At 52.2% G+C, this 15,089-nt stretch overlaps 1 protein-coding gene across 1 annotated transcript; it reads right to left on the reverse strand.

The window, feature by feature from the left end:
• Positions 1-211: 211 nt before the first annotated feature.
• Positions 212-14,384, reverse strand: si:ch211-221n20.8 (multiple epidermal growth factor-like domains protein 6). The gene is made up of 20 exons (XM_042346821.1): positions 14,222-14,384; positions 13,135-13,195; positions 12,106-12,267; positions 11,518-11,658; positions 10,816-10,941; positions 8,755-8,877; positions 8,447-8,569; positions 7,816-7,938; positions 7,048-7,170; positions 6,345-6,467; positions 5,953-6,078; positions 5,681-5,809; positions 3,238-3,330; positions 2,817-2,912; positions 2,462-2,557; positions 2,237-2,332; positions 1,767-1,868; positions 1,352-1,457; positions 983-1,099; positions 212-436 (listed from the first exon to the last, which is right to left on the reverse strand). The coding sequence occupies exons 1-20, from the start codon at positions 14,321-14,323 to the stop codon at positions 325-327; spliced, it is 2,280 nt and encodes a 759-aa protein (XP_042202755.1). The 5' UTR covers positions 14,324-14,384; the 3' UTR covers positions 212-324.
• Positions 14,385-15,089: the final 705 nt, after the last annotated feature.

Below are 15,089 nucleotides of genomic sequence, written 5' to 3' on the forward strand. Positions count from 1 at the left end.
TGAGGACAGGAAGGAGTTTTTCCTGGTGTCGTGGCCAACAATCTGCCTGACAATGTTACAACCATATAGAAGAGCACAGAAAGAGGCCATTCAGCCCATCGTGTGTGAAGGGCATTGCTTTGCGCCATCTCCCATGACTGCCCGTGACCTGGGAGCACTGGGTCAGTCTGGAGGATTGTGCGAAGTTACAGACACACAAGCCACACATCGCTGTCCTTAAGCCTTTATTATAAATGATACATAAGAGTGATGAGAGTGTGTGTTTGGCACAAGTCGGCTCCGCAGAGGGGGTGAGAGAGACAGCGAGAGGGACCTCGTGCTCGCTCACTCGCTCGCCCACCAGCGCTGCGCTGCTCGCTGGCTCCGTCCTCTGATCGGACACTGGATCTTGTAACCTACCAGGTATGCCTGGACATACACCCGCATCTGGTTTATCCTGAACCAGAGAGAGAGAGAGAGAGTGACTGAAAGAGTGAGACTGTCAACTGAGAGGAACAAATAGAGACAGAGAGTGTATGTTACTGTGAGAGTCACAGAGAGTGTGCGTTACTGAGTGAGACAGAAGGAGAGTGTGCGTTACTGAGAGAGAGAGAGAAAGAGAGAGAATGTCACCATGAGAGTAAGAGAGAGAGTGAATTACTGAAAGAGACAGCGAAAGAGTCAGAGAGTGTCATGAGAGTCGCTGAGAGAGTAAGAGAGGAGAGCGTGAGCGCATCACAAGATAAGAGTCACAGAGAGAGACACACACACAGAGACAGAGACTGTCACCGTGAGAGAGACACATAAACTGAAAGTATTCCTAAGAGAGTTGGCCCAGAGATGGTGGTTGAGAGAGTGTGTGTCAGAAAGACAGAGAGAGAATCACTGAGAGAGTGTCACTCAGAGACACCCTAACCACACACATAGAGTGCCAGACATAGACACACACACAGATAACACGCACACACACACAGGGAGGCACACATAGTGACAGTGGAGGTACCTGTATTTGGTGCAGAGTTGGACACCGAGTGGGCCACACCTGTCCACATAACTTTCTCGTACCCCCCGGCGTGTGGCTCGAGCCACACTGACCACAGTGGTGACCATCGGACAGGTCCTGAGACACAGATATAGAGAGATGTCACTCCCAGGACAGGACAGTGAGAAATACAGAGAGAGACGCCACTTCCAGGAGACTGAGATACAGAGAGACATCACTCCCAGGACAGTGAGATACAGAGAGAGAGGTCACTCCCAGGACAGTGAGATACAGAGAGAGAGGTCACTCCCAGGACAGTGAGATACAGAGAGAGACGTCACTCCCAGGACAGACACTGAGAGTGACACTTTGCCTTTCACAATGACTCACAGTCTCTCGCAGCGGTGCCCGGCTGTGCCCTCTGGACACTGGCACTGATTGAAGGGGCCACAGGTGGCTCCATGCTGGCATCGGGGAACACAGGGCTCGACCACAGCTAGAGACAGAGAGAGAGAGAGTCGTCAGTGTTCATAGAACATGAGTGAGAGTGACTGATCCACAGGCTGAGAGTGAGAATGACTGAGCTGGGAGTGGGTGTGAGGAGGGGGCTTGGATGTGTGTGGGGGTGGTCTGGGGTGTGAGGGGGGTTTGGGGGTATGTGAGGGGCTGGGGCTGGGGTATGAGGGGAGTTTGGGGGTATGTGAGGGGGTGGGGCTGGGGTGTGAGGGGGAGCTGGGGGTGTGTCAGGCGGAGGGGCTGGGGTGTGAGGGGGATTTGGGGGGGTGGGGGTGAGGGAGGGTCTCACCGTGCTGACACACTGGTCCGGTGAAGCCGCTCTGACACTGACACCGGTTGTGTCCGACACAGATGCCTCCATTCCTACAGCCCGGCTCACACACCACCGGCTCTGGGGAGAGACAGGCACAGAGTCAGCCACACAACTCCTCGCACCCCTCCCACCCACCCCCCCCTACCTCTCCGACCTCCTCACTCCCCAATCCAACACCCGGCGCCTCTGCTCGACTGGCACCGGTCTCCTGCTCATCCCTCGCACCCTCTCCCCCACCATCGGAGCTCGCGCTTTCAGCCACTGCGCCCCAAATCTCTGGAACACTCTCCCTCAATCCCTCCGCCTTGCCCCCTCCCTCTCTTCCCTCTTTCAGGTCCCGACCGTGCTTCCGGCCACCTCCCTCCTCCCCCCCCCCTGGGCTCGGAGACGGGCTCCGTCAGTGTTACGAACTGCTCTGACACGAACAAGCAAGGGTTAGTTCTCACCAACTTGGCAGCGGGCCCCACGCCATCCTCTGGGGCAGAAACATTTGTTCACATCAATACATCTGCCTCGGTTCAGGCAGGGGGGAGTGCATGTGGCTGCGAGACACACAGAGAGAGAGAGAGTATTTACCCTGTGTGGGACAGTGAGCGGATTAACTCTGCGCTGAAGACTCAGGGCGGGTGGGTGGGGGGGGGTAGGGGTGGGGGTCGGCGGGGGGAGAGTACCTGTCAGACACTGCTCCCCGGTGTAGTCGGACGGACACTGGCAGGTGTTGGGGCCGGTGCACTTGCCTCCATTAGCACACGGCAACTCACATACAGCTTTCCGGTGTCGGCACGGCAACACAGAGAGAGAGAGACAGTCACTACACCATCGATTGACAGTCGCCACACCACCAGAGACAGTCACTACCCCCCCCAAAGACAGTCACTACACCATCGATTGACAGTCACCACACCAGCAGGGACAGTCGTTACACCGGCAGAGATAGTCACTACACCCCCAGAGACAGTCACTACCCCCCCCAACTCCCCCAAAGACAGTTACTACACCTCTAGAGAGAGGCCGTGGAGAACTGACCTGATTGGCAGCCGCGACCAGTCCAGCCAGGGACACACAGACACGTGTTTAAACGCAGACATGTTCCTCCATGTCCACATGCGGGAGAGCACGCCGCTAGAGAGAGAGAGAGAGAGAGTGTGAGAGCGAGAGAGAGAGACACAGAGTAAGCGAGTGAGTGTGAGAGTATGATAGTGAGAGATTGAGTGAGCGTGAGAGTGTGTGAGAGAGCGTGAAAGAGTGAGAGGGAGTGTGTGAGTGTGAGAGAGAGTGAAAATGAGTGTATGAGAGAGATAGAGCGAGAGACAGAAACAGAGAGAAAGAAAGTTTGTGTGAGTGAGAGAGAGAGACAGACAGAGAATATGAATGATGAGCGTGAATGAGTGTGAGTGAGAGACAGAGTATGTGAAAGCGTGAGAGAAAGAGTAAGAGGTACACATACCTGAACAGCCGGGCCTGGGATAGCCAGCAGGACACTCACACGTGTTGGGGGCAACACATACACCGTAGTTCTGACAGGGCGGGTCACAGAGCGCTGTGTGACACAGAGAGAGGGAGCGCGTGAGAGAGAGAGACACAGAGACACTGAGAAAGACAGAGAGCGTGTGTGAAAGAGAGAGCGTGAGAGAGACACACACGTACTGAGAGAGAGACATAGACACAGAGCGAGACACAGAGAAAGACAGAGAGCGTGTGTGAGAGAGAGAGCATGAGAGAGCATAGGAACATAGGCATTAGGAGCAGGAGTAGGCCATTCAGCCCCTCGAGCCTGCCCCGCCATTCAATAAGATCATGGCTGATCTTCTAACCTAACTCCATCTGCCCGCCTTATCCCCATATCCCTTAATCTCTTTAGAAATATATCAATCTCAGTCTTGAATATGTTCAAGGACTGAGCATCTACAGCCTTCTGGGGTAGAGAATTCCATAAATTCACTACCCTCTGAGTGAAGAAGCGTTTCCTCAACTCTGTTCAAAAAGGCTGACCCTTAATCATAAGACTGTGACCGCTAGTTAAAGATTCTCCTAGCAGGAGAAACCGTCTCACACTGTCTACTCTGTCAAGCCCCATAAGAAGCTTATATGTTTCTATAAGATCACCACTAATTCTTCTATATTCTAGAGAATATCGGCCTAGTTTACTCAACTTATCCTCATAGGTCAACCCCTCATCCCAGGAACTAACCTAGTGAATCTACCCTGCACCCTCTCTAAGGCGAGTATGTCCTTTCTTAAATAAAGAGACCAAAACTGCACACAATACTCCAGGTGCGGTCTCACCAAGGCCCTGTACAGTTGCAGCAAGACTTCCCTACTCTTGTACTCTAACCCTTTTGCAATAAACGCCAACATGCTATTAGCCTTCCTAGTTGCTTGCTGTACCTGATTACTAACTTTTTGTGACTGGTATACAAACACCCAAACCCTCTGAACACCAACACTATCTGGTCTCTCCCCCTCTAGAAAATAATCTGCTTTTCTGTTTTTACTGCCTCGGTGAATAACTTCACACTTCCCCACATTATATTTCATCTGCTACCTTCTTGCCCACTCCCCTCGCCTATCTATATCCCTGCAATCTTGCAATCACAGTCTTAAAATTAAGGGTCAGCCTTTTAGAACAGAGTTGAGGAAACATTTCTTCACTCAGAGGGTAGTGAATTTATGGAATTCACTGCCCCAGAAGGCTGTAGATGCTCAGTCCTTGAACATCTTCAAGGCTGAGACTGATAGATTTTTTAAAAATAGAGGGATTAGAGGATATGGGGATAGGGCAGGTAATTAGAGTTAGGTCTGAAGATCAGCCATGATCTTATCGAATGGCGGGGCAGGCTCGAGGGGCTGAATGGCCTATTCCTGCTCCTAATTCTTATGTTCTTATCAACTACATCACTCTCTAACTTAATGCTAAATTTCTTCACGTTATGGTCACTCTGTCTAGAGGAGCCTTAACTTCGAGATGAAGTTTCATTACACAGACACTGAGAGAGAGACATACACACAGAGAGAGTCACAGAGAAAGACAGAGTGAGTGTGAGAGAGAGCCTGAGAGATACAGATATGGGGAAAGACAGTGTGTGTGAGTGTGAGAGAGAGCGTGTGAGACGGAGACACAGAGAGAGACACAGAGAAGGACAGAGTGTGTTTGAGTGTGAGAGAGAGAGAGAGAACCTGAGAGACACAGCCATGGAGAAAGACAGTGTGTGTGAAAGAGTGAGAGACAGCATGTGAACCAGAGACACAGAGAGAGACACTGACACAGAGAAAAACAGATTGTGTGTGTGAGTGTGAGAGAGCGAGCGTGAGAGACACAGATACAGAGAAAGAGAACGCTTGCGAGTGTGTGAAAGAGCGTGAGAGAGAGAGACAGACAGAGAGAAAGACAGAGTGTGCGAGAGAGCACGAGAGAGAGAGACGGACACAGAGAGAGAGAGAGACAGACAGAGAGAAAGACAGAGTGTGCGAGAGAGCACGAGAGAGAGAGACGGACACAGAGAGAGAGAGAGAGAGAGAGAGAGAGACAGAGACACAGAGAGAGACGGAGCGTGCGTGAGAGCGTGGGTTTGAGAGAGGGAGAGACACACCCAAACAGCCGGAGAGATCGAGAGTGTGAGAGAGTGAGATGTGAGTGCGTATGTGAATCAACAGTCACTTGACTTTCACTTGCACACATTTACTCGCACACACAAGCACTTACTCACTCATACATGCACAGTTGCTCGTTTGCACACACGCTATTGCCCGTACATCCACACACACATGCACACATTGTCATGCGTACACGCGCGCACTTGCGCACACACTTGCTCAAGTTGCACACAGACTTTTGCACGTGGGCGCACACTCGCTGGCGCGGGTGTGGGTGTGGGTGTGTGTTCACTCACGTTGACACTGGCTGGGGTGGTCTGGGCGGGGCTGATAGCCGTGGTGGCAGGTGCAGTTGTAGCCTCCGGGGAGATTGTTACACACCTGCTGACACCCCCCACGTGTGAAGTCCGCACACTCGTCCACGTCTGCAACACACAGAGCCTGACACAGCAACACCCAACGCAGCCCCTGCCCTCTGTCAGGCAATCACACACGCAATCACACACGCAATGACATGCAGCGACACTCAGCGACACGCTATGGTCTGAGCAGATCATACGCCTCTTACCCTGGCAGGTCCGGCTGTCTGTGGTGAGGAGCCAACCTGGGTGACAGCTACAGGCAAAGCTGCCAGGACCCCACTCCGTGCACACGTGGTCACAGCCCCCGTTCTTTAGTGAACAGGACGTAATGTCTGTAACAGCAACACACAGTCGGTGTGACACACAGCAACACACATACACACACACACACACACACACAGTCAGTCAGACACACAGCAACACGCACACGCACACAGTCAGTGTGACACACGGCAAAACACACACGCGGTCAGTGTGACACACAGCAACACACACACGCACACGCACGCACACACACAGTCAAGTGTGACCCACCGGGTAACACACACACACAGTGTAACACCAGGAGGCACATAGAGTCAGTATTAGGGACACTCACTGACACAGGTGGTGTTGTCTCTCTGGAGGCTGAGCCCAGGGGGACACAGACAGTGATAGGAGCCGTCCTGGTTGAGGCACGAGTGGGAACAGCCTCCGTTCCCAATCTTACACTCGTCAACATCTGCAACGCAAACACACAGCGGAGAGTCACCAGCCATCACTGTCAGTGTATCACACACCCACACACTAGTGTCAGATCACTGTTAGTGTAACACACACCCACACACTAGTGTCAGATCACTGATAGTGTATCACACACCCACACACTAGTGTCAGATCACTGATAGTGTATCACACACCCACACACTAGTGACAGATCACTGATAGTGTAACACACACCCACACACTAGTGACAGATCACTGATAGTGTATCACACACCCACACACTAGTGACAGATCACCGATAGTGTATCACACACCCACACACTAGTGACAGATCACTAATAGTGTATCACACACCCACACACTAGTGACAGATCACCGATAGTGTATCACACACCCACACACTAGTGACAGATCACTGATAGTGTAACACACACCCACACACTAGTGACAGATCACCGATAGTGTAACACACACCCACACACTAGTGACAGCTCACTGATAGTATAACACACACCCATACACTAGTGACAGCTCACTGATAGTGTAACACACACCCACACACTAGTGACAGATCACCGTTAGTGTAACACACTCACCTACACACTGCTTGCTGTCCACGTGGAGCTGGTAACCAGGATAACAGGAACAGCTGTAGGAGCCGGCAGTGTTGGTGCAGAGCTGCTCACAACTGGTGACCCCCTCGTCACACTCGTCAACATCTGTATCAGAGCAACAGGGTCAGTGGGGGGGGGGGGGCGGGCGGGGGGTTTTCTTTTAGTCACACGCGTTAACCCATCACCGTCTCCAAACCGAGCTGAGAATTCCCCGCCTCCCACCTACACGTGGAAATCCCAGAGATAAATTGTTGGGATGGAATGCGCTTTCTCTCTCTCCCTGGAGGGACACATCCTGTTTACCTAATTCCGGAGAGTATTAGGCGCAGGTTGGCAAGAGCCAAGGCTTGGGGGACTCCAGAGTGTGTGTTGAGAGTGCGGCCTGTTTCGTCCGAGTATGTCTTACCTGTACACAGTGTCTCACTCACCTGTACACAGTGTCTCACCTGTACTGTATCTCGCTTACCTGTACACAGTGTCAAACTCACCTCTACACAGTGTCTCACGCACCTGTACAGTGTCTCACTCACCTCTACACAGTGTCTCACGCACCTGTACAGTGTCTCGCTCACCTGCACACAGTGTCTCACTCACCTCTACACAGTGTCTCACGCACCTGTACAGTGTCTCGCTCACCTGTACAGTGTCTCGCTCACCTGTACACAGTGTCTGACTCACCTGTGCACAGTGTCTCACTCACCTGTACACAGTGCCCGTGTGTCTCACCTGTCTGAGGTGCCTGTTTCTCACCTGTGCAGGATGTGCCGTTGTGTGTCAGGGAGAAGCCGGGGTGACACACACAGTGGAAGCTGCCGGCCTGGTTCACACACAGGTGCTGACAGAGGCCATTACTCACCAAGCACTCGTCAATGTCTGTCAAAACAACAGCCGTCACACAGCGACGGGGACAGAAAGGGTGTGGGGTGGGACTGCGGCGTGGGGCGGGGCCATTGGTGGAGCTTGTGGGTGCAGGGTGTGGTGTGGCTGTGGGACTGGTCAAGGTCATGGGAGCGGGGCTTGGCAGGGGAGGGGCGCAGGTCAGGGTCATGGATGAGGCTGTGGGCTGGGTCAGGGTCATGGGCCGGGGCTGTGGTTGGGGCAGGGACTTGGGTGGAGCCTGCGGGCGGGGTGTGAGCGTCTGTAGCTGTGAGGCGGGGCATGTACATGGGGATGGGGCTGGGGAGGGGGGGGCAGGTCAGGATCATGGGGCGGGGCTATGGTGGGGCAGTGGGCAGGACAATGGGTTGGGGCAGATGTGAGTCTGTGGACCGGGCTGTGGCTGTGGGGCGGGGCCATGGACATGCGGGCGGAGCTGTGGGGCGGGGACGTGGGGCGGGGCTGTGGGCGGGGCAGTGTGTGTGGGGGGTGGGGCAGCACTGACCGAAGCAGGTGATTCCGTCGCCGTTGAAGCCGCGGTGACACTGACAGTAATAGGAGCCAATGATGTTACCGCAACGAGCGTCACTCGCACAGGAATGTCTGCCCCCGGCACACTCATCAACATCTGCACAGAGAGAGAGAGAGAGAGAGAGGTCTGGGACGCTAACCTGCGTGAGGGGTGCAATACCAACGCAAGTGCAAGAGTGTGACAACACAGTCACTACACTTGCAAGTGATTCTCATTCAGACGTCTGTTCTTTCTTACCCGCAGTCGGGCGGGAGTGGGGGGGGGGGAAAGGGGAGACTGACCTTCGCAGTGTGTCCCATTGCCTCGGTACCCCAGCCGACACCCACACCGATAACTACCGAGTGTGTTCTCACACACAGACTCTCCGACACACACAGCCGCCTCGCCCTCACACTCATCAATATCTGCGGAGAGAGAGAGAGAGAGAGAGAGACGGAAGAGAGTGTGAGAAGCTGAAAATGACAGAGAGCGCGAGAGACGGAGAGCGCGAGAGACTGAGAGGGCGTGAGACAATGGGAAAAAGAGAGAGACAGAGACAGACAGACAGACAGACAGACAGACAGAAACGAGCGTGAGAGACAGCAGGGTTGGTGGTTGAACAGATGCAACAACAACCACTTGGCTTTATTTCAGCGCCTTGGGACGTCCTCCCGACGTGAAAGGCGCTCAATAAATGGAATCTTGCTGTTGTTGTTGTTTATTCAGTGCCCCTCTCACACAGGATACTGTAATACAATCGAGAGGGTAAAAGTGAGATGTAGAGACAGATAGAGAGGGGCTGAGATGGAAGGGATGAGGGAGGGCGAGCGGGCGGAGAACTGAAAGCTCATCCAGCGATGGGACCGGGGAGATGGAGTTGGGGGCACGCAGCAAGCCCAAGTTAGTTGAACGCGAGCCTGAGTGGAGGAGCGGGAGAAGGAAATCAGAGCGACACGTGGGGGAAGGGGAGTGAGCGGATTTGTAATAATAATAATAATAATAATAATAATCCTTGCATTTAATATAGTGCTTTTCACGTCGGGAGGACGTCCCAAAGCGCTTCACAGAACACATTGTAAAGTGAATTGACTGTATATTTGTGGGCGAACGCGGCAGCCAATTGCGCACAGCAATGTCCCACAAACAGTCGTGGATTGAAAATGACCAATTTATTATTGTTTTTGGTTTTGGAGGGATTATTATTAGGCTCTGTGTGGAGTAAGGAAACTTGCCCAAGGTTTCGCCCTGCCTTGTAGGCGAGGAAATCAATTCGCTGGGAGACCGTGGAGGCTGGCGAGGACCGGGGTGAGAGGGGAGCAGAGTTTGGTGAGGGCCGAGTTTTGGACGAGTTGCAACTTGGGAGTGGTGGGAGCGTGGGAGCTCAGCGAGGAAAGTGCTGGAAAAGTGACATGTGACGGAGGTGTGAATGAATGTTCCAGGGTATGAGATGGTGGTGGAAGCGGGTGATGTGGTGGAGGTGAAGGAAAGGAGGTCTTGCTGCGACCGGATGCGATGGAGATAGTAAGGATGGGGATTGAACCATTAAAGAGCTCTGGGACGCTACCGTGCATGAGGGACGTTCTATAAATACAAGTAATTGTTGTTTTTGTTGAACAAGATCCCAAGATCGCGCTCTAGTGTGGAGAGTTGGGCTAATAATGATACAATAAGGATAATTCTTGCATTTGATATAGCGCCTTAGCATCGCTGAGACGTATGAAAGCGCTTCACAGAATTTACTGTAAAGTGGATTCACTGTGAATTTTGTGGGCGAAACGCAGCAGCCAATTGTGCACAGCAGCGTCCCACAAACAGTCGTGGATTGATTTTTCTTTTGGAGGGAGGGATTATTGCCCCCGGGAAAGCGATCCACCAATCAACTAACAACCGGGTTCCTACTTACTCCTAGGTAAACAGAGGCTTGTGGAGTAAGCAGTAAGGAAACTTGCTTAAGGTTTTGCCCCTGCCCGGGACGCGGACCCGGTCCTCTTGAGTACTCTAACCAATACACTACGCTGTAGAGAAGAGATTGAAGAGAGGAGACATTGGCGAGAGGCAAGGGGGTTGGCTTCTGTCTTATCCATATTAAATTGGGAGGAAATTGTGGATCTTCCAGGCTTCAATGTCTGACAAGTAAGTGGACAGAACATCAGTGATCCTGGAGTTGAGAGTGGAAGTGGAAAAGTAGATTTGGATATCATCCCGTATCTGCAGATGAGATTGCCAAGAGAGAGGATGTAGATGGGCAAGGAGGGAGCTGAGCATGGAAACCTGCCCTTCTCTTTGTCTCTACCCCCAGCAGTGATGCCCTGACAGTGATGGGGACTGAACGCAGAATGAGCGGGACATCGAGTCTCTCTTACCCACACAGGACGAAGCCTGGAGTTGGAAGCCAGGCCGGCAGATGCACGTGTAGCTGCCCACAGTGTTGATGCAAGTGTTGCCCAACTCCCTCCGACACAGCTCCTCGAAGCTGCACTCATCAACATCTGTAACATTACAGAGAGAAGAGGGAAGGAGATTAGCAACACACCACTCATCCAGTGTATTGCAGTAACACATCCAGGAGGTCACTGTGTTACTGAAACACAAACAAGAGGTCACTCAGCCCTTCCCAGAATCCGCACCCCATCAGGCAGACTCACAGCGTTGAGACCGTCTTAAAAGAATCCCAACGTCAGAGGCACAAAATATAATAATAATAATAAAAATCCTTCCACGTGACATACAGCCTTATCACAACTTTGAGACGTCTGAAAACGCTACAGATTATACTGTAGAGTGGAGTGACTGTACATTTTGAGGGCAAAATGCGGCAGCCAAGTGTAAGGAGTGAGGAAACTCGCCTAAGGTTTTGTCTTGCCCGGGAATCGAACCTCTCGCTTGTGAGTGCTGTAACCAATACGCTACAGGTTTGTCACTGAGCGAGACTGACTTTATCTGAAGGATGGTGTCGCCAACGATGTAGGGCGCCCCCCCCACCAGCCCAGAGTGTGAGCTGAGAGAGTCTGACTCGCTCCTCCCAGGGTGAGAGGGGGAGCACAGTTGATGTGCCAGGGACTCACCTACACAACGGCTGGTCTCCGGGGACGTCACGAAGCCTGGCTCACAGTCACACGTGTAGGAGCCGGCGGTGTTAGTGCAGAGGGTGTGAACTCCACAAGCGGCCAGCCCAGTCACTACAGCCACCCGGCACTCATCAACGTCTGTCACACACAGAGAGAGAGACAGACGGGAGTGCGTGAGAGACACACAGAGAGTGTGTGTGTGTGACAAAGAGAGAGGGAGTGAGGGAGAGAGGGGGTTGGGTAGAGTGAGAGAGTGGGAGAGAGGGAGAGGCACAGAGAGAGAGGGGGAGAGACAGAGAGAATGAGAGAGAGAGAGTGAGAGACAGAGAGAATGAGAGAGAGTGAGGGAGTACGAGTGTGAGAGTGAGTGAGAATGAGAGAGACACAGATAGAGTGGGAAAGTGAGAAAAACAGAGATAGCGTGTGAGAGGGAGAGAGAGAGAATGAGAAAGTTAGAGACAAAGCGTGATATATATAGAGAGAGAGCGGGAGAGTGAGTGAGAGCAAGTGTATCAGAATGTGAAAATGAGTGTGCGTGAGAGCGCGAGAGAATGAGTGTGTTTGAGAGAGTGAGAGTGGGCTCACCGGTACACTGTTTGCTGGCTGGTTGCAGGCTGTACCCTGGGGCACACGAGCAGCTCTCCCCAGTCAGCACCAGGGGCTCAGGGCAGCCACAGTCCTCGCTGGCGCTCAGAGTGTTCTGGCTCCCATTACACACCAGAGCCGTGCCAGCGGTCAGCTCCTGCCCTGTCACACACACAACACACCTGGTCACACACATACACAGCCACAGAGACCCCTCTACACGGTGCGTCCACACTCCCAGGTCAGGGTTAGAGACACAGTAAAGCTCCTCTACACTGTGCGTCCACACTCCCAGGTCAGGGTTAGAGACAGTAAAGCTCCTCTACACTGTGCGTCTACACTCCCAGGTCAGGGTTAGAGACAGTAAAGCTCCTTCTACACTGTGCGTCCACACTCCCAGGTCAGGGTTAGAGACACAGTAAAGCTCCTTCTACACTGTGCGTCCGTCCACACTCCCAGGTCAGGGTTAGAGACAGTAAAGCTCCTCTACACTGTGTGTCCACACTCCCAGGTCAGGGTTAGAGACAGAGTAAAGCTCCTTCTACACTGTGTGTCCACACTCCCAGGTCAGGGTTAGAGACAGAGTAAAGCTCCTTCTACACTGTGCGTCTACACTCCCAGGTCAGGGTTAGAGACACAGTAAAGCTCCTCTCCACTGAGCGTCCACACTCCCAGGTTAGGGTTAGAGACACAGTAAAGCTCCTCTACACTGTGCGTCCACACTCCCAGGTCAGGGTTAGAGACAGTAAAGCTCTCTCTACACTGTGCGTCTACACTCCCAGGTCAGGGTTAGAGACACAGTAAAGCTCCTCTACACTGAGCGTCCACACTCCCAGGTCAGGGTTAGAGACAGAGTAAAGCTCCTTCTACACTGTGTGTCCACACTCCCAGGTCAGGGTTAGAGACAGTAAAGCTCCCTCTACACTGTGCGTCTACACTCCCAGGACAGTGACTGCATGGGTTAGAGCCAGAGTAAAGCTGTCCTCCCACAACATGGGACATGCGATCACTCATTGGGTTAGTATTTACCTGAGTCTTGGGACGTGTCAGTCACATTCGATATCTGGTTGTCCAACGGTTGAGATGTATTCTGAGTATAGAATGAGAGACAGAGAGATTAAGAGAGTGAAAAAAATTAGAGAAACAGACAGAGAGAAACATAGAAAACGTCAGAGAGATTCAAAGAGAGAGAGGGTTGATTTAGAATCACAGAGGTCATTCCCAGGACAGAGAGAGAGGTAATAATAATGATAAATCGGTCACTCAATCCACGACTGTTTGTGGGACGTTGCTGTGCGCAATTGGCCGCTACGTTTCGCCCACAAATATACAGTCAATTCACTTTACAGATATCCTGTGAAACGCTTTGAGACGTCTCGAAGACGTGATAAGGCGCTATATGAAATGCAAGGATTACTAGTATTAGTGAGAAATGGAGGGAGACAGAGAGGTAATAATAATAACCCTTTCATTGTCACATCGTTGAGACATTTCAAAGCACTTCACGGGATATATTGTAATGTGAATTAACTATATTTTGCGGACGAAACGCGACAGCCAATTGCGCACAGCAGTGTCCCACAAACAGTCGTGGATTGAGTGACTGGATTTTTTTTTGAGGCATTATTATCCCTGGAAAGCGATCCGCCAATCGACTAACAACCGGGTTCCTACTTACTGTTAGGTAAACAGAGGCGTGCGGAGTAAGGAAACCTGCCTAAGGTAGAGAAAGACAGAGAGGGAGCAGAGAAGGGGGGATGTGGGAACAAGAGAAAGAAAGTCAGAGAGGAAAATTAGGTGAACTTGTGATTTATCTTCCATTCACTGGAACGAAACCAGTGCTGCCACTGTTTGTGTGTGAGAGAGATGGAGAGAGAAAGAGCAAGAGAGAGAGAGAGAGAGAAGAGAGGAATGGCCAGTGAAAGAAAGAGAAATAGAGCTGGTCTGAGAGTGAGAGAGTGTGTGTGTCTGTGTGTGAGAGAGAGAGAGGGAGAGCGATGGAGAGAGAGAGAGAGAAAGAGACGGAGGGAGAAAGCTAGAGAGAGAGAGAGAGAGGGGGAAAACTGGAGAGAGAGAGCTGGATAGACCCCCACTGAGGGGGGACACAGCCTCTCACCCCCGGGAGGTTGATGTCCTGCGGCTCTGACCACACGCCGGGTCCGCGGCCCCGCACCCACCACAGCGCCAACAACAGCCGGACTGACTGTGTGAGCCACATCTCCCCAACCCCGAGAGGGACACACACACACACACACACAGACAGACAGTGAGACACACACACACACAGTGAGACAGACTCACACACACACACACAGTGACACACACACACACACACAGTGAGACAGACTCACACACACACACACAGTGACACACACACACACACACACAGACAGTGAGACAGACTCACACACACACACACACAGTGAGACAGACTCACACACACACACACACAGACAGTGAGACAGACTCACACACACACACACACAGACAGTGAGACAGACACACACACACACACACACAGACAGTGAGACAGACTCACACACACACACACAGACAGTGAGACAGACTCACACACACACACACAGGCAGTGAGACAGACTCACACACACACACAGACAGTGAGACAGACTTACACACACACACACAGTGAGACGCACACACACACACACACAGACAGTGAGACACACACACACAATGAGACACACACACACACACACACAATGAGACACACACACACACACACAGACAGTGAGTCAGACTCACACACACAGACAGTGAGACACACACACACACACAATGAGACACACCCACACACACAGACAGTGAGACACACCCACACACACAGACAGACAGTGAGACACACACAGACACACACAGACACAGACAGTGAGACACACACAGACACACACACACAGACAGTGAGACAGACTCACATACACAGACACACACACACACAGACAGTGAGACACACACAGACACACACA

Source organism: Callorhinchus milii, unplaced genomic scaffold (genome assembly GCF_018977255.1).
Source record: "Callorhinchus milii isolate IMCB2004 unplaced genomic scaffold, IMCB_Cmil_1.0 Scaffold2, whole genome shotgun sequence".
Lineage (NCBI taxonomy): Eukaryota > Metazoa > Chordata > Chondrichthyes > Chimaeriformes > Callorhinchidae > Callorhinchus > Callorhinchus milii.

Coding starts and splice junctions, on each gene's coding strand:
- si:ch211-221n20.8 (XM_042346821.1), bottom strand. CDS start 14,323: ATGTGGCTCACACAGTCAGTCCGGCTGTTGTTGGCGCTGTGGTGGGTG. Junction 8,570..8,754: donor CAATGGGACACACTGCGAAG/GTCAGTCTCCCC, acceptor CTCTCTGTGCAG/ATGTTGATGAGTGTGCCGGG. Junction 437..982: donor CAACTCTGCACCAAATACAG/GTACCTCCACTG, acceptor TCTCTGGTTCAG/GATAAACCAGATGCGGGTGT.